We start from the raw sequence: 22,932 nt of genomic DNA, 5'->3' as shown, positions 1-22,932 counted from the left end.
TCCTTAGAATGTAGAACAGCACTTAATAGAGGGTAAAAAGTGGTTTCACAAAAATATGTGTTGAATGAATCAGTGTGCAAACAAATGAATAAGTGTCCAGTTTTCTGGTGAGGACACCAAAGCTTATATGAACTAAATTACTTTAGTTAGGTTTTCTACATAGGGAGTGGCAGAGCTCGGTCTGACCCAAGTCCTAATCACTTCATTAAGAAGTTTCCCATTTTTAGAACAAGAGAAGATAACTTAGCACATCCCCTTTATTTTATTGATGATAAATTGATGTCTAGAGTGAAGAATCCTCATAAGCCAAAATACTAACTGAATTGCCTAATGGAACGTATCATTTTGCCTTTACCCATTAGAACATACAACCAAGTAACCTAACCTAACCTGAGACTAGTCTTTGTGTGGTATGGTAGTCCTGGTGTCCAGCTTTGCTTTGTTTACATTACAATATCTAGGTTCATGAAGTTTCCCAGATAACTTAATTTTCAGGGCTTCTGAAACTGACCATGTTTTGTTGATGGTTGGGGATGGCTTAGCTTTGCTTTTCTCAGGAGCCAGCTGTTTTTCACTGTTGTGGAAGTCCAGAGACCAAATTTGAACTGTCAAGGAGAAACATGCAGGCATACATGCTGGCAGGGAGCAAGCATGTATGAGAACCTAATAATTCCCAAGGCTCCAACACCTTCGGTAGGTGAGTTCTTAAGGCTAAAATGGTCTCTAGGGGATTTGGAAGTTTTGACAGCAATAGGCATCACAATGAAAAATATATTTAAAAGGCTTTACTTTTAATGTGAATAAAGTGAAGGTGAGAAAACAATGAGATGTGTTAGCAATGGTTCCAGAGCAGTCAGTTATGGGAAACTCACTGACCGCTTGCCAGTCTCAAAAACTACAGCCACCAAGAAAAAGAAAAAGAAGGAAAAACTAAAACAAAACAAAACAAAAATTAGCCTCAGTAACAAAAGGGACAGCATTGCATGGCCCCGGCCTATGACTCAGCTCTTTGTCTTCCATGTCCGGTACCGCCTCCATCACTCCTTACTGCTATCTACCCTTGTCCGCTCTGATGAAACTGCTGGTTCTCTGACTACCATGTGCCTCCGATCAGTTGGAGGGCTTGTTAAAACAGAATGCTGAGTCCCACTCCAGATAGTGGGTCTAGGGTGGGGTCTGAACATTTGCATTTCCAATGTGTTGCTGATGGTTCTGGTGCAGGGTCCACATATTGAGAACCATGGATCTAGCCATATTGGAAATCCTTCAGTTACTAGAAAGTTCCATACTCTCATCTCTACACTACACTCATACTCCACGAGAGAACAAAGTCCCACTTCACCCTCCATCCCTATCATTGGCATGGCCAACTTTTATTTAACTTTAAGGTCTCTTTTAACATACCATTTCTTTTTAGAAGTTTTCCTTGCTGCTAGTTTGTTTGGGGTTTTCTCTCTGTGTTCCCTGAAACGTCACACAGAACCCTTTATTATAATCTTGTTTAATTTTCCAAACCTCTTTCTAGCTTTTGTAAAAGCAGGGACTAAGTTTATTCTTTCTATCTTACAATCTCCAGTGCCTACCTCTATATCTGGCCTACCCGTTAATATTTTTGATTGAGTTAAGGGTAAATAAACACTCAAACATTCTCCTGCTTGCTTTCACTTTTGCTGCTTCTTCTCAAGTGCTCTTCCCTTTCTCTTTCATTAGGTCTAATTTGGAAACAAAGTTTATATTAAATTTAGAAATAAATTCTGTTCACTTCCAAGTATAATAACTTATGCAACAATATTGAAAACTTTGCCAATTTTATTTATTCATCTCAGAATGAGTACAGGAAGTGTGTATGAATGCAGATATGATATGTATTATGTATGTATAGGTATATATGTATACATTATATATATGCTAGCTTTAGTAAGTAATAATGATATTGAAATGTTCACTGTTTACAAAAAGCTAAAACTGATGTTAAAAAAAACATTTGGCCTTCTCTGGTATTGTATCCAGCAAATATAAGATAAACTATTTAATTTAAAAATAACTTTAGTGCAAGAGCATTTTTTAAAGGGTGCTCAGTTTTTCAAAAGCATAAGAGAATACAAAATCCAGTTTGTTGTGAATCAGCCATTTTATATCTGGTGGTAAGGTTGTCACATTCTGCAACTCTGCCTATCTTTATAGTACAGTAATGTACTCATGCATGTCACGCGCTGGTTTGTGCAAACACAGCTAAATTTTTTAAAGGGCTCCCACTATTTTGCCAAGAATTCTTGTTACTCAATTTAAATTCATTGAGTTACTGTTTCCCTTGAAAAAGTAAGGTGTGACACAACTGAATTCTTCTGCTTCCCAGTTCTTTACATAGGTCTCGGTTAAATTTATTTTATAAACATCTGTCCATTCAGTATTGTGACTTCACAATAAGATACAGAAAAAAAAAAGACACCTTGCATCGGGTTAATACAATTTTAAAGATGTCACATTAGATAATTTCAAATTATTTTTATTTTATACTGGTACTGTGCAAATGAAAAAATCAAACATGTCTACATTTTTACATAGGGAGATAGTATTGAATATTTATTTGTTTTATATAAAATATTTTCCACCTGACTTTGGAATTTTAACAACTCTTTCATTACACTCTCAAATTTTTTAGTTCTAAAAGACGATGGATTACCATGTGGTTAGAATTCAACTGGGAAATAGGAAATAAAGCTGTAAGAGGAACCAGTGCTGCGTCATCCCAGCAGTCTGTAACTTCTCAAAGGACAGTTTTACCCTGGCATCATGGGTTTCTACCCTTTTCTTGTAAATAGCTGTGTGTCTCTATTAGAATCACTCTACAGCTAGCTGGAACTCCCCTAACAATTTAAGACACTATTTCAGAAGTAACTACCAACCAGTGCAATATTTATAATCCTTTCTTGAGTTTAGTACATGATCATGTAGCAGATGGAGGTGAGAGGTTAACCATAATTAAGAATCATACCAGCAGTTGTGGGCAGGCTCATACTATTATTATATTGAGATTAGGTTTTCTTCATTTTGGGCTTGATATTTTTCTAATATCATGTCATCTGCACATTTTTTTTAAAATGTGATATTTTAAAAAGCCACTTTAAATTATAAGTCTATAAAGATGATTTGTGTCATTTTAAGGATGGCTCTAAATCCTCCAGTACTATTAAATAGAGAATATATTTTTCACTAAATATGGAGCTATTTGAAATGTCTAAGAAACATTTTTGTTCTCTAGAAGAATTCAAGGTTGTAAAGTCAAACAGCCTGACAGAAAGATTCAGGCAATTTATAGGATGGCTGACAGGAAAAAATCCATTTCATCTAAAATCAAATCAACTTAAAATTAGACTTTGAGAATGACATAAATAAGGAATTCTTGTAATAGTCTCTAGTGTGGTTTAGTGGTGACTTTCTTAAAGATGGAGAACATAAATTATTTATTTTTGTTTTTTTTCCCCACCAGCTTTATTGAGGTATTATTGACAAGTAATAATTATATATATTTATGGTGTACAACATGATGTTTTGATGTAAGTATACACTGTAAAATGATTACCACAATCAAACTAATTAACATATCCATCACCTCCCATAGTTATTTTGTGTGTGTGTATGTGTATTTGTTTGAGTGTGGTGAGAACATTTGAGATCTACACTCTCAGCAAATTTCAGGTATACAATACAGTATTGACTTTAGTCACCACGCTGTGCATTAGATCTCCAGAACTCTTTCATCCTGCATAACTGAATCTTTGAACCCTCTGACTAGGATTCAGCATCTTGCTATTAATATATGTACAAGATAAACAACTAAAAGCAGGGTACTGAAAGTATATAGATAGAGTAATAAAATACCTGTAACTTGTTTGAAATGAGAGATGAATTCATTGATACTCACTGAATGCCTTCCCATTTGTCAGGCACACGCAAAGCAATGTAGTGGGTTCACAAATGGATAAGAAATGGTTCCTGATCTCAAAAAAGCTTCCAACCAAGTGATAATGGCTTATATCCCAAAGAAATCTATTTTTGTATATGTTGCTAGACCTCACTAGCATAAAATAAACCTATATTGTTTTAAGATAGATCTACTTCTGTTTGTTTGTTAGTTCCCTTTTAGATATGAGTCACATTTCACAAGTCTAAATAGCTGTTAATAGTTAATAATTTTTCTTGCAGTTTTTTAGCAAAGTTACAATCCTTAATATTTTCTATATTAAGGCCTTCAATCTGTCTTACATTACATAAACTTGGCTTGCCTCATTCGAATCTTTATTTGATCCAGGCAAAACTGAGGCAAAGTATCTTTATTTTGTCAATCCTAAAAAAAAAGACTTCCATTTTCTTTGCAAATAGTTACTCTTCATCAAGTCCCTGCACGGTAAGGTGATCAAAACAACTGCATTATTTTGCCCTCTTACAGCGTTATACTTGGTCTTGTATGTGCATTGATCCAGATATCTGCATTAAAACACACATAGTTTTCTGAAGATGATGCATGGTGAATTATAAATAATTCTTCTGAAAATCTGTGTTTATTCAAACAACCATTATTTTAAGAAGAAATATAATTTGTTATGGGAGGGTAAAGAATTAGAAGAATAAAAAAAATGGTCATATGGAATTGGACATAATGACCAAACTGAATAAGAAAAGTAAAATCAATGAATAGGTAGAGAGTCCTAATTCTAAACATTAGTATGAAAAGAGCCAGACGCCATAATATCCCCATTTCAACACTTACTAGCTGTGAGGAAACTAGTAAATTACTAAATGTCTTCATGCTTAGTTTCCTGATCCACAGAATGAGTATGGTAATAGCACCCACTTCAAAGGTTAAATACTTTAGAAGCCATAAAAAATTGAATAGTGCATGAATCATAACTAGAACTTAATAAGTATTATCTGTTATTATATTATATAATCTCAGTTTTAGAAGTTATATTAAACTATCACAACATCCTAAACAAAAGCAGGGATTTCCTTTATGACATGCTAAGTATCCAATTAGCTTCAGCACTAAATCTTATTACAGGGGGCCTTCATTACCTCATAAGGTAGGCTAATTTATATTCAAAGAACCGGACTGCTAAAAAATTCTTCTTTCCTATCAAAGTTTGCATTTGGATGGCTATGGACTGCCAACATTGAAATTGTGTTATTGATTAGAGATTACTTCAAATTAAAGTCTTATGTTCTGGAATTCATTCTCCTCTAGGTAGAACTCATAAACATAAAATCTGCCTTTTGCTTGATTAATTAACTTACCAGGGTCAGCTGGCCCTCTTTCTGCTTCATGCTTCACCATTAATAATCATCCAAATATTCTGACTGCTGTTAATAATGATGTAGCTAATCATTCTAAGTAACTGAAGCAGTACAGATTGTGTATGTTTCAACCAATAGGCTGGATCACACATAATAGAGATTTAAAAAACGTTTAAGGAGAAAAATATGGTAAACAGCAACAAAAACATCATTAAACTCTATTGAATGCCCCAAATTGCAGAAATAGCAATTAATTTGTAAACAAAATTGCATACATCATGTTTCTACATGAGTCAAGCCAGTTACAGCTTGTTACCCAAAACAAAGCAAGCAACATTTCTTCTCTATGGCAAATGAAAATATTTGCCTTTTTCTTTTTAGACTGGTGGGCAACAGGCTATTTCTTTATATTTTATTAGCCTTTTGACAATTAAATGTTCTCCATTTATTTGATTAAATGCATATTGACAATTAATTATATGCAAGGAATCTTTTGAGACACCAAGATAAATAGGCTAGAGTTCTTGGCCTCAAAGAGCTAATAATTTAGTAAAGAATTAAGCCCTTGCACAATACAACATTATAGAAACTCCAAGGAAAGAGTGATGGCTTCTTGCTGGACTGATCAAGAACACCTCAGGAGGGGCAGCATTGAGATCGACTAATCATTTGTGACGTGATAGGTTTTCTGAATATTTCAGCTGGATGTCATAAAATAAGCTTGGAAATAAAGATGAAGAAAAATTTTAGTATAAAGCATTCATACATTTTCCCAAAGTATATGCTAACTAGAGAGAAATAGGACAGGAAAGATGCCAATTTGGATTAGACTGAAGGGAGACTTGAATATTTGTTGAAAAATTCACATTTTGTTCGGGAGAAAATACCCAATGATTTGAAAATTTTAATTGTACAAAGTGTAGTACAAAAATAATAGTCAGATGGGAACATAAAGAATAGATTAGGGAAAAGAAACTACAGATACGATTTTGCTCCTTTATATTCAGTATCATTTCTCATCTATAGATTGTTAAATTTAATCAGATTGCTTAAATGTGAAACCATACTAAAAATAGTTTAATATAAACGTTTTCAAAAATAATTAAGTGATTAAATTCATTCATTTGTATTTATATAATTTTTTTATATAGATGTAGAAGACATGGCATTAGATTCTAATTTGAAGTACTGTGATTCAGTAATTTACAGTTTGGTCACTTAATGTTGATCATGATGATTTTTCATGGTTATTTATTTTATGCAACATAAATCTAGTCCGTAGTTACTACTTTCAGTAAATAACGTATTTTAAAATGTTGATGAATAAGACTATGGTGCTATAACATGCTTAATGTAGCCTACAAGTAAAAATCTAAATTTATATTTTGTTAGAATTTATAGTATAATTAATCTTTTCAGAGAAAAAGAATGCAATGCTTATGTGCTATCGATGTATTTCTTCAGGGTTATTTGGATAACCATTAGATCAGGGGTCCCCAAACTACGGCCCACGGGCCGCATGCGGCCCCCTGAGGCCATTTATCCAGCCCCCACTGCACTTCTGGAAGGGGCACCTCTTTCATTGGTGGTCAGTGAGAGGAGCATAGTTCCCATTGAAATACTGGTCAGTTTGTTGATTTAAATTTACTTGTTCTTTATTTTAAATATTGTATTTGTTCCCGTTTTGTTTTTTTACTTTAAAATAAAATATGTGCAGTGTGCATAGGGATTTGTTCATAGTTTTTTTATAGTCCGGCCCTCCAGTGGTCTGAGGGACAGTGAACTGGCCCCCTGTGTAAAAAGTTTGGAGACCCCTGCATTAGATAGTAGAAAAGATACATTGCTGATTACTATGTGTAAAATTTCAGTTTTCCTTTAAAAAAATTGTTTTTAAGCTATCCTACCCCCTTTTGATAGCTTCATAAGCCCTTTTTTCAGTATTTAAATAAAATGTTCAAACTGTCTGCAATCAGACAGGATATGCTTTATTTTGGTTTTAAAAATGCATGTATAAAATTATTTTCTCTTAATCTAAAAAAATGTGATTAGATAAACCTGGTGGTATTTTAAGTAAGAACAAATATTTGACTTTCCTATCTTTAAATTATTTGTATTACTTTTTTTAAAAAAAATGTAGTAGGTAATTTCAAAAGACTATTAAAAATTAAATCAAATGTATTTTTAGACACTTTATAAGGATATAGATATTATTCGTTATGTAGATAACTTTTTAATTTTAATTCTTCATCTTTTCCTCTATTGAAAAGAGTATTTTTTTTCCAGAAAATAAGAACAAAAATAACAAATATGTGGTTGTTAAAATTTCTTGTTGTTTCATTCATATAGGCCAGAAGACCCGTATTTAACATGCGTGCATATGTATATGTGTATTTGATAATTTGTGGCATAACATGAACTTGTTAATTCTGAGAAAAGTCTTATAATCCTCCTAACTACTGCCTATCTTCCATCTATCTTTCAAGAAGATCCACATAAAATACTTATATATTCTTACTGCCGATTCTATAGTTTACTATAATTTTGATAAACTTATTCTAAGAAGGTGAGGAAATCAATAACAGTACCTAATAAAAAGGCCACTACATAATAAGCACCCAAGGAATGCTGTTTATAGACATAATATTTAGCTATACACTCAGTTCAGTGAGAGATTAGCAAACATATGAAATATCAGTGTTAAAATACAGAATGAAAGTCTTTTGTGACTATATATGAGTGAGTATCTATCTATTTACCTACCTATTTATGAATCTATCTACCTTTATCAATCACCATATACACTTACAAAATGAGGTTGTTCCAAAAACTTAGGGAGAAAGGAACACAATACAGTGGTACCTGGTGATACGAACAGACCAACATATAATTTTTTTAAGATATGAGCAGCAACTCGGTCCATACTTTTGTTTGAGATCTGAGCAAAATTCCGAGATACAAGTAGTGATTCGGGAAGCTGCCACTAGTTGGCGCATTGGCGCACGGGTCCAGTATCGGCAGTTCGATATATGAGTTGACTGACTTATGAGCTTGGTTACAGAATGAATTAAATTTGTATCCCAAGGTACCACTGTAGTTCTAGTTGAAGTGGCTCTTTTAATAATGCTAGCAGTCATAATTGATAAGCTTTACATTCATGATCCAGTTTCCACTAGCATATTCTGACCCTGAAAAAAAAATCCAACCACAGGTCTGGAAGAGCAAGAGGGGTCACCATGTTTATTCCTCCTACATCACTGTGTTTGCAGAGCACAAGTGGTTAAGAACAGTATAACTTTGAAAAGAAATTATTTCATATTGTATATTATTGTTTTACTTTTTATTCGCAAACTAAAAGTTGAACCAAGTAAAACAGGTATTGCTAAGAGAATTAAATTATAAATTACCTCATTTTGTTTAATTAAAAAAATTTGAACCAGGCCATTAAATGAGAGATTATATAATCTCTCCTCCCCAACTCACACCCATCGCTATGGATTTATATAAAATTATTTAATTAAACAGAATACACATGAGATTATATAATAATAAAGTTGACATTACAATAGTTCAAGCACAACTGAAGAAACAAAAGCTATAAAAATTTAAAGATGAGCTAGGAGTGTATGAAGAGAGAAAGACTGATGTTATATATTGGGATTCATATCATTATATTCCTGAATTTATAGTAAACCTATCCATGTTCTACTATGACATTATTCATTGAAATTCTCTTTTAGATATAAAGAGCATTCTTTGAAAATGCAGGCTAAAGCTAACCAGATAAAAAATGATCCTTTAAACGACTTTCCCTTAGGCTATCAATTGACTTGGGAGCCATTCTATGTACCCAAACTCCAGTTTAGATAAACATTTTTCAGATTCTTCTCAGACACTTTGTCTCTTCAAGGGCCTAATAAAGGACACATTCATGGCATTTACAAACCAGTAATTTAGAACGTGGTTTTTGCTATCCACAGCGGACACCATCACATGATTCTAGGGTTTGAATCCTGCACCTCCACTGATAACATTTTTTGGTGAAGTTACTTAAGTTTCTAAAAACAGACACAATATGGTCAGAATTAAAATAATAATTTGTGTAAATTTTTTTAGCATAGTCTTACATCTGTTCCTGATCATGTTACTCCCTAGTTAAAATTCTTCCTTTGGCTTCTTAATGTCTTCATAAGACCCAATATTCTTCAGCTGACCAGAAGAGCACTTTCATTTTGGCTTCTATATAACTCTCCATCTTGTCTCTTCACTGCAACCACACCACATTATTTGTTGTTTTTAGATTTTTCATGCTATCTCAGGCCACAGTGCCTTTGCTACTCCATTACCAATCTCCTGTCAAAAACGAGCCCCCACCTGTCCTCCAGAAACCTTTCATGAACCATTTGTGTTGAGCTAAGGCCTCTTCTCTAATGTCTCATAGCACCTTTTACATATCTTCAGGGTAGTGCATGTCATCCAATATCGCATTTTTATTCCAATTTTTATTTTCCTCCCACAAATCTAGACTGTAGCTTATGTGAAGGCAATAGCTCTTATTATTATTTTTATCCCCAGAACCTCAGAGGTTGGCACATAGTAAGTGTCCTCTACATTTCTTGCCAAACAAATAAATACTGCGCTGGGTCTTTGAGTATGGGCCTGTCCCCTAAGAAATTCCAAAGTACCTTTCTGTTCTGTAGTTAACACCTGAAATTGCAAGTTAAAATTTGGATTTAAAACCAAATCAAAATTTCCATATTTAGAACAAAATTTATTGTTTTCTTATTAGATTAGTTGCTTTGTCCAGAAGTCCTTAGACTTAGCCCTATGAGTTTGTCTGAGAGCGCAATTCTAACAGTGAAATAATACACAAAATGTCATACTTTAAAGAAGGCAGGTGAGTTTCTTCATATGTGAAATAAAGTAAGAGAACTGAGGTGCAGGGATGCAATAATTACAGCCTTGACAAGACAAATTTTCCTTGCGCTGCATTCTTGGCTTTGTACCTAGCCTACACCTTGACATGTAGTAAGGAAAAAAAATAGTTAACAGGGTATAGCAGGGACATTTGTCTGGCTATTTTAATATTGTTTTCTATTATGGAGTTCTGCTTTGTGATGATTATACTCTAATCCCAATACTTTCATCATTAGCTTGAAAATACAATAGGCTTTTGCAGGATTATAAATAACTATCACTGATATTAAACATCCAGGTTATAAGTACTCTTCTTTTTTCTTATTTCTTTCCTTTTTTTTAATTTAGAAAATTAAATTTAATGAGATGACATTGATCCATAAGAGTACATAGGTTTCAGGTAAACATCTCTGTAGCATTTGGACTGTTGATTGCGTTGTGTGCCTATCACTCAAGGTCAAATCATTCTCCATCACTGTAAACTTGTTCCTCTTTACTCCTCTCTTCCCCACTCCCTTTCCCTGGGTAACCACTTCACTTTTATCTATGTCCATGAGTCTCAGTCTTATATCTCACCTATGAGTGAAATCATATAGTTCTAGCTTTTCCTGATTCACTTATTTCACTTAGTATAATGTTTTCAAGGTTCATCCATGTTGTAAATGGCAATATACCATCATTTCTTATGGCTGAGTAATAGTCCATTGTATATATGTACCACAACTTCTTTATCCAATCTTCTATCAAAGGAAACTTTGGTTGTTTCCTTGTCTAAGCCACAGTGAATAATGCTGCAATGAACATAGGGGTGCATGTGTATTTGTGTACCAACGTTTTTGAGTTATTTGAGTAGATACTCAGTAGAAGGATTGCTGGGTCATATGGTAGTTTTATTCTTAATTTTATGAGGTATCACCATACTTTCTTCCATAATGGTTGTTCCAGTTTACATTCCTACCAGCAGTGAATGAGTGTTCCTTTTTCCCCACAGCCTCTCTGACACATCTATTACCTGTATTGTTGATAACAGTCAATCTAACAGGTGTGAGGTGGTATCTCATTATAGTTTTGATTTGCATTTCTCTAATAGCTAGTGAAGAAGAACATCTTTTCATATATCACTTGACCATTTGTATGTCTATTTGGGAGAAGTGTCTGTTCAGGCCCTCTCCTTACTTTTTTTCTTTTAGGTGAGAGAAGGAGAGATAGGGAGGCAGACTCCCACATACACATCTACCAGCATCTACCTGGCAACTCCAGCTGGGCCTAATGCTCAAATGCCAAGTTATTTTTAGCACCTGAGGCTAATGAGCTCAAATAGAGCTATCGTCAGTGCCTTGGGCCACACTCGAACCAATCAATCCACTGGCTGTGGTAGGGGAAGAAGAAGAGAAGGGAGAGAAAAAATAGGGAGAAGCAGATGTTTACTTCTACTGTGTACCCTGACCAGGAATCAAACCAGGAAATCTAACCTGGGATGCCTATACAACAGGCCTACACTTTATCCACTGAGCCACCAGCCAGGGCCTACCATTTATTAATTGGATTTTTTGCTTGTTTGTTGCTGAGCTTTGTAATTTCTTTAAATATTTTAGATATTAACACCTTATTGGAGTTGTTTGTAAATATCTTCTCCCAGTTGGTTGGCTGTCCAGAAGCTTTTTAGTTTGATACAGTCCCATTCATTTTTTTAGTTCCCTTACTTCCCTTTGTTTTGAGGCCAAATTAATAAAATGTTCTCTAATGCCAAGGTTTATAAGTTTAATACCTATGTTTTCTAAAATGTAATTGTTTCAGATCTTATCATATATTTAGGTCTTTTATTAATTGAATTTATTTTATTTTATTTTTTATTCAGTGAGAGGAGGGGAGACAGAGACAGACTCCTGCATGAGCTCTGACCGGGTTCTACCCAGCAAGCCCACTAGGGGGCAATGCTCTACCCATCTAGGGTGTTGCTCAGCAACTGAGCTCTCCCTAGCACCTGCGGTAGAGGCCACGGAGCCATCTTTAGCACCAGGGGCAAACTTGCTTCAATCAAGTCATGGCTGCAGGAGGGGAATAGAGAGAGAGAGGGAGAGAGAGAGAGTGTGTGTGTGTGTGTGTGTGTGTGAGAGAGAGAGAGAGAGAGAGAGAGAGAGAGAAGTGAGATGAGGGAGGGGTAGAGAAGCAGATGGGTACTTCTACTGTGTGCTCTGACTGGGAATCAAACCCAGGACATCCATATGCCAGGTTGTCGCTCTATCACTGAGCCAACCGGCCAGGGCTGATTTTGAATAAATTTTTGAGCATGGAACTAACTCTAGTCAAGTTTTGGTGTTTTGCATGTGGCTTTCTAATTTTCCCAGCATCATTTATTGAAGAGGCATTCTTTTCTCATTATGTGTTTTTGGGTCCTTTGTCAAAGATTATCTGTCCATATATATGTGGTTTTGTTTCTGGGCTCTCTATTATGATCCATTGGTCTGTAAGTCTGTTAAACCATGTTGCTTTGATTATCGTGGCTCTATAGTATAACTTGAAGTCAGGTAGTATAATACCTCAGCATCCATTCTTTTTTTCTCAGGATTGCTTTGGCTATTCAAGGTCTTTTATGATCCCATACAAATCTGTTGCTCTTTTGGGTTAATTTCTTTAAAAAATGACATTGGATTTTAATGGGGATTGAATTAAATTTGTAGATTGTGTTAGGTAATACGACCATTTTAACTATGTTGATTTTTCCAATCCATGAACATAGAATATTTTTCCATTTTGTTGTGCTCATTTCAATTTCTTTTAATAATGCTTTGTAGTTTTTAGTATATAGGTATCTCACATCCTTTCTTAAGTTTATTCCTAGTTTTTTTTTTATATTTTTGTTGTTGCAATTATAAAAGGAATTGTTTTTCTCAATTCATGTTCTTAAGTTTCACTGTTGGCATATAGGAAAACAGTAGACTTTTGTGTATTGATATTGTATCCTGCAACTTTACTGTATCGGTTTATTGTTTCTAATAGTTTCTCAAAAGTTGAGTCTTTGGGGTATTGTAAATACAATATTATGTCATCTGTAAAAAGTGACACTTTTACTTCTTCTTTCCCAATATGGATGCCTTTTACTTCTTTCTCTTGCCTGAATGCTCTGGCTAGGACTTCTAGTACTATGTTAAATAAGAGTGAAAAGATTGCACATTCTTGCCTTGTTCATGACCTTAGAGAAGAAGCTTTCAGTTTTTCACCACTTAGTACGATATTGGCTGATGGTTTGTCATATATAGCCTTTATTATGTTAAAGTACTTTCCTTCTATATCCATTATTGAGTGTTTTAAACATAATTCAATGCTGTATCTTATCAAATGCCTTTTCTGCATCTATTAATAGGATTATGTCATTTTTGCTCTCTGTTTTGTTGATATGGTGTATTACATTGATCAATTTATGTGCTCCTGGAATGAATCCCACTTGTATTGTGATGTATTATGTTTTTAATGTACTGTTGGATTCAATTTGCTAGCATTTTGTTTAGGATTCTTGCATCTGTATTCATTAGAGATTTTGGTCTGTAGTTTTCTTTTTTAGTGTTGATATTGCCAGGTTTTGGTATCAGAGTTATGTTGGCCTCATAAAATATGTTAGGGATATTGCTGTTTCTTCTATTTTTTTGAAAACTTTGAGAAAGATAGGTACCAAATCTTCTTTGTATGTTTGGTAGAATTCACAAGTGTAGCCATCTGGTCCTGCACTTTTATTTTGGGAGGTTTTTGATAGTTGTTTCTATTTCTCTCTGCTTATGGGTTTATTTAGGTTTTCCACTTCTTTATGATTCAGACTCAGACGATTGTATAGTTCTAGGAACATCCATTTCTTCTGGATTGTTGACTTTGGTGGCATATAATTTTTCATAGTATTCTAGTATGATCATTTGTATATGTATGATGTCTTTGGTAACTTCTCTTTTATTTTGGATTTTCTTCATATGAGTCCTTTCTCTTTTTTCCTTAGTGAGCTTAGCCAGGGGTTTGTCAGTTTTATTAATCTTTTCATAGAATTAGCTCTTTGTTGTATTAATTGTTTTCTATAGTTTTTTGTTCTGTATTTCATTTAGTTCTGCTTTAATTTTTACTTTTTCTTTTCTTCTGCTGTCTTTGGGTTGCTTTTGTTCATCCTTTTCTACTTCTTTATGATGTGATATTAGGTTGTTTACTTGGAATCTCTCTTGTTTCTTGATATAAGCATGCAATGATATAAATTTCCCTCATATTACTGCTTTTGCTGCATCTCAGAAGTTTTGATATGTCATATTGTCATTCTCATTTCTCTATCTTTTTTATGACAGAGACAGAGAGACAGAGAGAGAGACAGACAGAAAGGGAGAGAGATGAGAAGAATCAATTCTTCATTACAGCTTCTTAGTTGTTTATTGATTGGTTTCTCATCTGTGCCTTGACCAGGGGGTTATAGCAGTGTGAGTGATGCCTTGCTCAAGCCAATTGGGCTCAGGCCAGCAACCATGGGATTATGTCTATGATCCCATGCTCAAGCCAGCAACCCCATGTCAATCTGGTGAGGCAGTGCTCAAGCCGGATGAGCCCTTGCTCAAGCCAGTGACCTCAGGGTTTCAAACCTGGGTCTTCTGTGTCCCAGTCCAATGCTCTACCCACTGCACCACTGACTGGTCAGGTTCTGTCTATATTTTTTGATCTGTGCTTTTATGTCATCATTTGACCCAGTCATTTTTTAGAAGTATATCATTTAATTTCCATATTTTTGTAGGTTTATTTACTTCCTTTCTGCCGTTGAATTATAATTTGAAAGTCTTACGGTCAGAGAATATGCTTCGTATAATTTCAATCTTCTTAAATTTATTCAGATTAGTTTTGTGGCCCAACATATTATTTATTCTTGAGAATGTTCCATGCACACTGGAAAACAATGTATAATCTGATATTCTGTGATGAAATGTTTTGTAAATGTCTATCATGTCCATTCGGTTTATTGTGTTGTTTAAGGCCAATATTTCTTTATTGATTTTCTGTTTGGATAATCTATCTAAACTGTCAATGGTGTGTTGAGATCTCCAAATATTATTGATTTTTTCTTTCTTTTTTGTTCCATTATTAAAATTTTTAATGTATTTTGGTGCTCCCTGATTTGGTGCAAATATATTAAGAAGTGTGATGTCTTCTTGATATAGTGTCCACTTTACCATTATGAAATGTCCATCTTTGTCTCTTCTTACTTTTGTTGCCTTAAAGTCAGTATTGTCAGAAATAAGTATGGCTACACTTGCTTTTTTCTTTGAGTATTTTTTGCTTGGAGAATTGTTTTCCAACCTTTCACTTTGAGTCTACTTTTGTCCCTATAGCTTAGATCTGTCTCTTGAAGGCAGCATAAGATTGGGTTTTGCTTTTGATCCAATCTGTAATTCTGTGTCTCTTTATTGGTGAGTTCAGTACATTTACAATTAGAGTAATTATTGACACATGAGGATTTCCTATAGCCATTTTATGTTTGGTTTCTGTGTCTCCTTTCATTCTTTTCCTTTAGCTTTTTGTAAGTTGCTTTTGTTTGGTGGTATTCCATACTTCTTTCCTCTATTTCTTATTTTTTTTAAGCTATGTCTTTCAGTTTAGGGTTTTTATTTGTTTGTTTGTTTGCAGGTGGTTGCTGTTAGCTTATTCATATAAAAATTTTCATATATACAAGAGTCCTTTGTCTTATGAGTGCTTCTGCACTCCAGCCTCCTTTACTACTTCAGACCTTTGTCCTCTCCCCTTTTATACTTTCATTGTTTCAGATTATCCTTGTTTATATTTTAACCTTGTTGTAGCTTTTACTTGTACTTTTGTGTTGTTTTGTTCTTTGTTTCTAGTTAGAAAAACCCCCTTGAGTATTTCCTGCAGTGGGTAATTTTGGTGATACATTCCCTCAGCTTCCATATAACTGCAAGGTTTTTATTTCTCCTTCATTTTGAAGGATAACTTTGATGGACATAATATTCTTGGCTGGAAATTCCTCTCTTTCAGTACTTTAAAATTTTGAGTCTACTCTCTTTTCATTTGTAGAGTTTCTGCTGAGAAGTCTGATGATAACCTGATGGAATTTCCTTTATATGTGACATTCTTCTTTTCCCTAGCTGCCTTGAGAATTCTTTCTTTGTCATTGATTTTTGACAGTTTTATTACAATGACTCTTGCAGAGGGCCTGTTTCGGTTGAATTAACTCAGCATTCTATTTGTTTCTCAGATTCAAAGATCTAACTCCATATGCTTGGGAAGTTCTCATCAATTAATTTGAATAGGCTCTCCATTCCCTTCTCCCTCTCTTCTTCTGATGCACCCATTATTCTTATTTTGCTTTTTTCTGATGGAGCAGATAATTCCCACAATGCTCTCTCTCTTTTTTTTTAATTCTTGAGTCTTTCTCTTCTTCTCTCTGTATCATCTATAGTTGTTGTTTTTTTATGTCACTGATTCTTTCCTCTATCTGGCCCATTCTGTTAGTAAACTTGCTAGCTCATTTTACAACTCATGTATTAATTTCACCTCTGTTTTAAAGTTTCAGTTTCTTTGGTGAGGTACTTGTTTTGTTTTCTGAGCTCATTATGTTGTTTATCTCACATCTCATTGAGTATTTTCAGAACTTCAATTTTCAATTCTTTACCATACCATTTAACTCTAAGTTTTCCATGTGGTTGAGATTGCTTCAAATATTTTACTTCATTTCTGAACTGCATCTCTTTCTTAGGAAGCAATGGTGTTTGTTTTATCCTGCCTTTTGGCATTTGAGGGTTGTATTGTTAAGAAATCATGCAAAAACCAAAAATGAAAAAAATAAAGATACAATAAATATAAAAATAACAATGGAAATGAAATAAAAGCAAACTATAAAAAATAAAAGTAAAAGAATAAACAGAAATAACAAAGGACAAAGCTCCCCAAAAGAATAATAATAACAAAAAACTAAAGAAAACAAGAAATCAGAAGAACCACCCCCCCAACACTCAAGCAAACAGACTTTGAAGAGATTTCTGTATTTTTTTTTCAGTAGGTGGCACTGTATTACAAATTCTAGCTTTGTGAAATTCCCTGGCTGGTCTCCACTGAGCAGGTGCTGTGGAGATGATGTAGGCAGAGATATAGTCGTAATGATGGGTAGGGCATATTGTGAGTTTTACTGCTTTAATAGTGGTGATCTCAGGCTTCTGGGTGCTCCCTCTTGCATCTCAACAGAGCAGGAGACTGGACACAGAGTACCTCCATTCTTCAGCGGAAAGAGTGGCTCTAGAGAACTTGCTGTGGGATATATCTCTGCCACTCTCCATACCCACGAGGGAAAGAAGGTGGTATCTCAGTGGATGGGGGGCTACACTTTGTATTTTTGTGTCTCTGTCTTGGTGCTGACTGCTGGCAATGGGGACACTGGTGGTGACTCTACATTGTGCTACTTTGGTGCAGTACCTCTCCAAATTCCCCTAAATTTCTGGTCCTCCCAGCAGAAGAAGGCCCAGTCACTACAGCTTTCTGTCCTCTCTAGAGTGGACTGCGAGTGCATCTTATCTTCTGTGCCTCTTCTCAACCCTTCCTACTTTCAGTCCAATTGATGTGTGGATCTTTCAGGCAAGCCTGCGAGCGCAGCTAGGGTTCCTTTGCTTAGGTATATACAGCCATTCAATTTGTTAAAATTTCAAGAGGGTACCTCTCACGTCACCATTCCTCTAACATCCAAGTATTCCTTTTATTTATTAGTTTGCTTTCCCTATGTTGTGGTCTTTCTTAATTAAATATGTCAGTGCTTTTCTTTCTTTTTTTTTTTGGTTAGATATAGTTGTAACAAAAAATTTTATGGATCAATATTGTTCACTGGTGTAAGTAAATAAAAAATCTTTGCTCCATCACAGAATTTGAAACCCAAGTAGCTTCCCTTTAAGGGAGTGACAAATTAGATAAAAGACCATTACAGAAGTAAAACCATCGGCATTATTAGTAATTCCAATGACAGGCCTTGGCAGGATAATGGAGAAGTAAAGAGTATAGATCAGGGGTCCCCAAACTTTTTACACAGGCCAGTTCACTGTCCCTCAGACCGTTGGAGGGCCAGACTATAAAAGAAACTATGAACAAATCCCTATGCACACTGCATATATCTTATTTTAAAGTAAAAATACAAAACGGGAACAAATACAATATTTAAAATAAAGAACAAGTAAATTTAAATCAACAAACTGGCCAGTATTTCAATGGGAACCATGGGCCTGCTTCTGGCTAATGAGATGGTCAATATGCTCCTCTCACTGACCACCAAGGTGCCCCTTCCAGAAGTGCGGCGGGGGAGGGGGCGGATAAATGGCCTCAGGGGGCCGCATGCGGCCCGCAGGCTGTAGTTTGGGGACCTCTGGTATAGTTGATGGCCTTCAAATTTTAGCTCACATTCTTAACAGCTGCATAAATCTAAATAAATGGCTCAATTTCTGTAGGTTTTTGTTTTTTCACAAGTAAAATTAGGAAAATAATACTTGTCTCATCAAATGTTAAAATGTTTAAATGAGATAATACATGCAAATAGTTTTCACATCATTGATGGTATTTATTAGAGTCTTAATAAATGGTAGCTATAATTGTCATTATTCATAAAAAGTTCTATAATAAATTTTCTATTCTTTAATTCTTATATAAATATAGGTGTTTTATGAATGATAAAAATATAATTTTATTATGATTTGATATTTAGACATTTTTGTAATTAGAAACATTGCAAAAGCCACCTATATTATGGTTACAAAGAGCATAGTAAGATGAATCTGAGAGCCAAAAAAAAAATTCAATGGTATAGCTGGGTTTAGAATGGGTAAGACATTTCAACATTTATGTTACATAATGTTGAAATACCTCGCTCCCTTTATCTCCCAGTTTGAGTTGCAATGTGTTGAGGCTATGGAATTAGTTTGACTTTCTAATTAAACCCATGAATCTATATTCAAACTTTCAATGTGCATTTTAGTGGAGTCTGTGTCTTAACCACTGTTTTCATCGATATAACTTATATAACCAGCCAAAGCTGCAAAACTTTGAACTGCTAAAATCATTTGCTCACAGCGTTACTCTTGTCCAAGTTTGCATTAGTGTAATATTATGATGGCAATATTGGTGAACAATTAGGTTAGCATCACCCACTGAGACTCTGTGTTATATAGTGCAAATGAGGAATTCTGCCGAAAGAGACATTTCTGGGCCACATTATAATGGTAACGCAAAGCATTTCATGGAAGTACTTAATGATAACATGAACTGATAGGACTGATTATTTGTATGAACAGAATCCTGTTTGATAAGATTAAAATTTAAGGCATTAGATTTTTAACTACTGGAATGGTACTAAGTCAACATCTTACTTTATATCCTTGTGTAAAACTTACTTTCATCTCCTGTTTCATATTCAAACTTCTGACTGTAGCCGCTGTATCCTGTTGTAGTCCTCACTCGGATATGAAATACATACTTGGTGGCTGGCTTGAGACCGGTGACGATGACACTGGGGGCCTTTGACCTCGTGGAGGAATAGGTGAGCTGCTCGTGCTCCTGAGGACAGAGAGGAAGGAAATGGAAATGAAGCAGAGTTATTCTTCTTTTTTTCCTGGAGACACTCCAAAATTAAGCTGAGGAATTATGCTCAGCATATCAAAAGCATCAATTAAAAGGAGGTGTAAGCATGGTTTTCCATAATTTAGCATTTAGTTACTTTTCATTAAAATGCATATGGTATGGTTTTGATTTAGAAGTTTATTAAGAAAGATGATTAATATAAACTGCTCTTGTGGTTTTGGTGATTTGGATTTCTGATCCAACTCAGAGCAATGGTGGTGGTGTGAGAGCACGTTTACACAGGTGGCAGCTGCATCTTCAGCCAAATGAGCACATCTCAGATCAGATCACACCAGCAGAGAGCAAGGACCACGGAAGGAGAGTTCAAGTACTCGCTGCTCACTTCTACCCGCAGGTAGTGCCAAAATGCCGGCGCTATCCGTGGGTAGACCTGAGGGCGAAAGAAAAAATAAATTAATTGGATTTTAAAGTTTGAAATCTCTTATCTCGAATCAATTGCTTGGTTATGAAGCTCAGTGATTCCTCAATAGTAACAACTCAAGTTGAGTCCACTGAAAACATAAAATGATAAAAAAAACCTTCTGCCCCAGACATCACAGTTTATTTTTAAAGATGGACAAGTTACATAGTGATCATGAGGTAGATTTAAAAATAGTGTGACCATGAAGGAGCACCAAGGACATAGAAAAGAATGCCACAATGAACCACACCTTGGGAATCAGAGGCAGGACTGGAGGCTTGGTTTCTGGTCCCCTGCAGTTAGCTGCAAACTATGTACCTCTCCTCACTAACAGGAAATGGATTTGCTGCAACGGAATGAATGAGCTAGTCTGTCAAGGTTTCTGAAGTGGGCTACCACCTGAGAATGGGATATTTCATTTCACCTGTGCATATAAGTGACTAAACAATTTGCTGGTGGTGGGGACAAATTAAACTTAATACTGCTGCTGTGTAGTGTTACTGTTCAATACTTTTATAATGATATTTTAATAGGGTATCTGAAAAAAATGTATTGATATGTACAATTCTTCTAAATTCTTAGGTCAAATTAGGCCACAAGGTTATTAAGTTAATTAGCCACTGTTTTAATGATAAATCTAAAGATAGAGATTCTCAGGGATTGAGATGACTTTCAAGGTTATTAATTGAATCACACATTTAATGTTTAAATTCTATCTATAGTATTCTCATCAAGATTTAGCCTTTGCCTGAAAATCTCTTGTTCAGGAGATCTTTTGAACTAACAAGTGAAGTTATAAAAATCTACACATATGTACAATGTATCAGAGTGCATTTATTTGTTTATGATCCTTTAAGGTTTAGAACTAGGAAAATTATTTCCTTTAAACCACTTCTGAGAAAAAAAATCCTTCTCTTAAACATCATTTAAAAACTTTATGGCCTTATATGTCAGAATTTTATATGCTGTATGGGTATTTTGTGTCTAGCTGAGGAATGGAATTTGTATCTATACCCCAATAATAGAACTGTTTATTAAACATGAAGTATAAAAATATATAATTTAATAACAGCAAATTTTAAATTAAAATGACAAATTATAACGTATGTATTTATCTCTAGGTAGTTTTGAGAGTAGAAAGCAAATAAATATCCACCTAGCATTCCATGGAAATAAAATCTATAGAACCGTTGATGGCAGCAAACATCTGCTAAAGGCTCAGCCCTGACCGGTTGGCTCAGCGGTAGAGTGTCAGCCTGGCATGCAGAAGTCCCGGGTTTGATTCCAGGGCACACAGGAGAAGCACCCATAGGCTTCTCCACCCCTCCCCCTCTCCTTCCTCTCTGTCTCTCTCTTCCCCTCTCGCAGCGAGGCTCCATTGGAGCAAAGATGGCCCAGGCGCTGGGGATGGCTCCTTGGCCTCTGCCCTAGGCACTAGAGTGGCTCTGGTCTCGACAGAGCGACGCCCTGGAGGGGCAGAGCATCGCCCCCTGGTGGGCATGCCGGGTGGATCCCGGTCGGGCGCATGCGGGAGTCTGTCTGACTGTCTATCCCCATTTCCAGCTTCAGAAAAATACAAAAAAAAAAAAATCTGCTAAAGGCTGACAGAAGAGCTTCCTAAGATCAAGGGGTTTAACACCCTTATTGTGGGAAAAGGGTACTAGCGGAAGAGATGGTACTGTTTCTGGTAGAAATGTGCAAAACCTTTTGGATTCTTTCGTCTCACACGTAAGAAGAGAGTATTCCACCTTTCACAGATTGTTCTGCAGCTAAGAGTTGTGGTGTATGTTGAGTGCTGTTTCACAATATGAAATGATGACTGAGAGAAACATTTTAAAGCCCTGAAAAAAGAATTTAATCTTATCCTCAAAGAGAAAAAGATACAGATTTTAAAATTTAGTCTCAGAATGGCCCCATAATACTGATCTATTGCATCCTAATAGGGAGTAAAGGCCACCTTTGGTAAACAGCTTTTGGCTTTACTGTTTTCAGATACAAAAGTGGATCTATAGCTACATTCCTGGGATAAAACCCCTCACGTGGGAGGTGTGCCTACGTGGTCCCTCAGCCTGAATTTCAGTCGCTGGTGGCTACTGCCTTGTCTCCCATTTTGCCACCTCTGAGCATGCTCAGAAAGCAGCAGGCATGAAGCTTCCTCCTCCCAAGGTGTGGCAGCCCTCTCCTCCTGGTGATTTCAGGCTCTTGGGAAACCAAATTAGCACTTATCCATGAGAAGCATAGGCACTGTTGCCCCAGAATCTTGGCTAATTGCCTTGCTGCTGACACATCGACTCCAGTTCAATGTAGCTGTCACCAGGTAGAGACCATGCTTTTCCACAGAGCCACCTAGGTCCCTTTACTCATCCTGGCAGGATGCATTAGAAACAGGCTTGGGGCCTGACCTGTGGTGGCACGGTGGATAAAGCGTCAACATAATACACTGAGGTCACTGGTTTGAAACCCTGGGCTTGCCTGGTCAAGGCACATGTGGCAGTTGATGATTTCTGTCCCCACCCCTTTCTCTCTCTCTCTCTCTCTCTCTCTCTCTCAAATGAATAAATAAAATCTTAAAAACAAAAAAAGGAACGTGCTTAAATGGGGTATGTGTGTGAGTCTTTCTAGAGTTTGTCCTGTAATGGAATTGCTAGTTGTATAGCACATACATCTTCAACTTTGTT

At 35.6% G+C, this 22,932-nt stretch overlaps 1 protein-coding gene across 2 annotated transcripts in view; it reads right to left on the bottom strand.

The window, feature by feature from the left end:
* The window catches only part of EPHA6 (EPH receptor A6), a 903,626-nt gene that overhangs the window by 345,295 nt on the left and 535,399 nt on the right, over positions 1 to 22,932 (bottom strand). For both annotated transcript variants that reach the window (XM_066240843.1, XM_066240844.1), the window contains one exon: positions 19,608 to 19,770. In XM_066240843.1, coding sequence (XP_066096940.1) covers positions 19,608 to 19,770 — 163 coding nt within the window. The remainder of the gene's footprint in view (positions 1 to 19,607; positions 19,771 to 22,932) is intronic.

Source organism: Saccopteryx bilineata, chromosome 8 (genome assembly GCF_036850765.1).
Source record: "Saccopteryx bilineata isolate mSacBil1 chromosome 8, mSacBil1_pri_phased_curated, whole genome shotgun sequence".
NCBI lineage: Eukaryota > Metazoa > Chordata > Mammalia > Chiroptera > Emballonuridae > Saccopteryx > Saccopteryx bilineata.
This window is presented reverse-complemented; position numbering and strand designations above follow the sequence as displayed.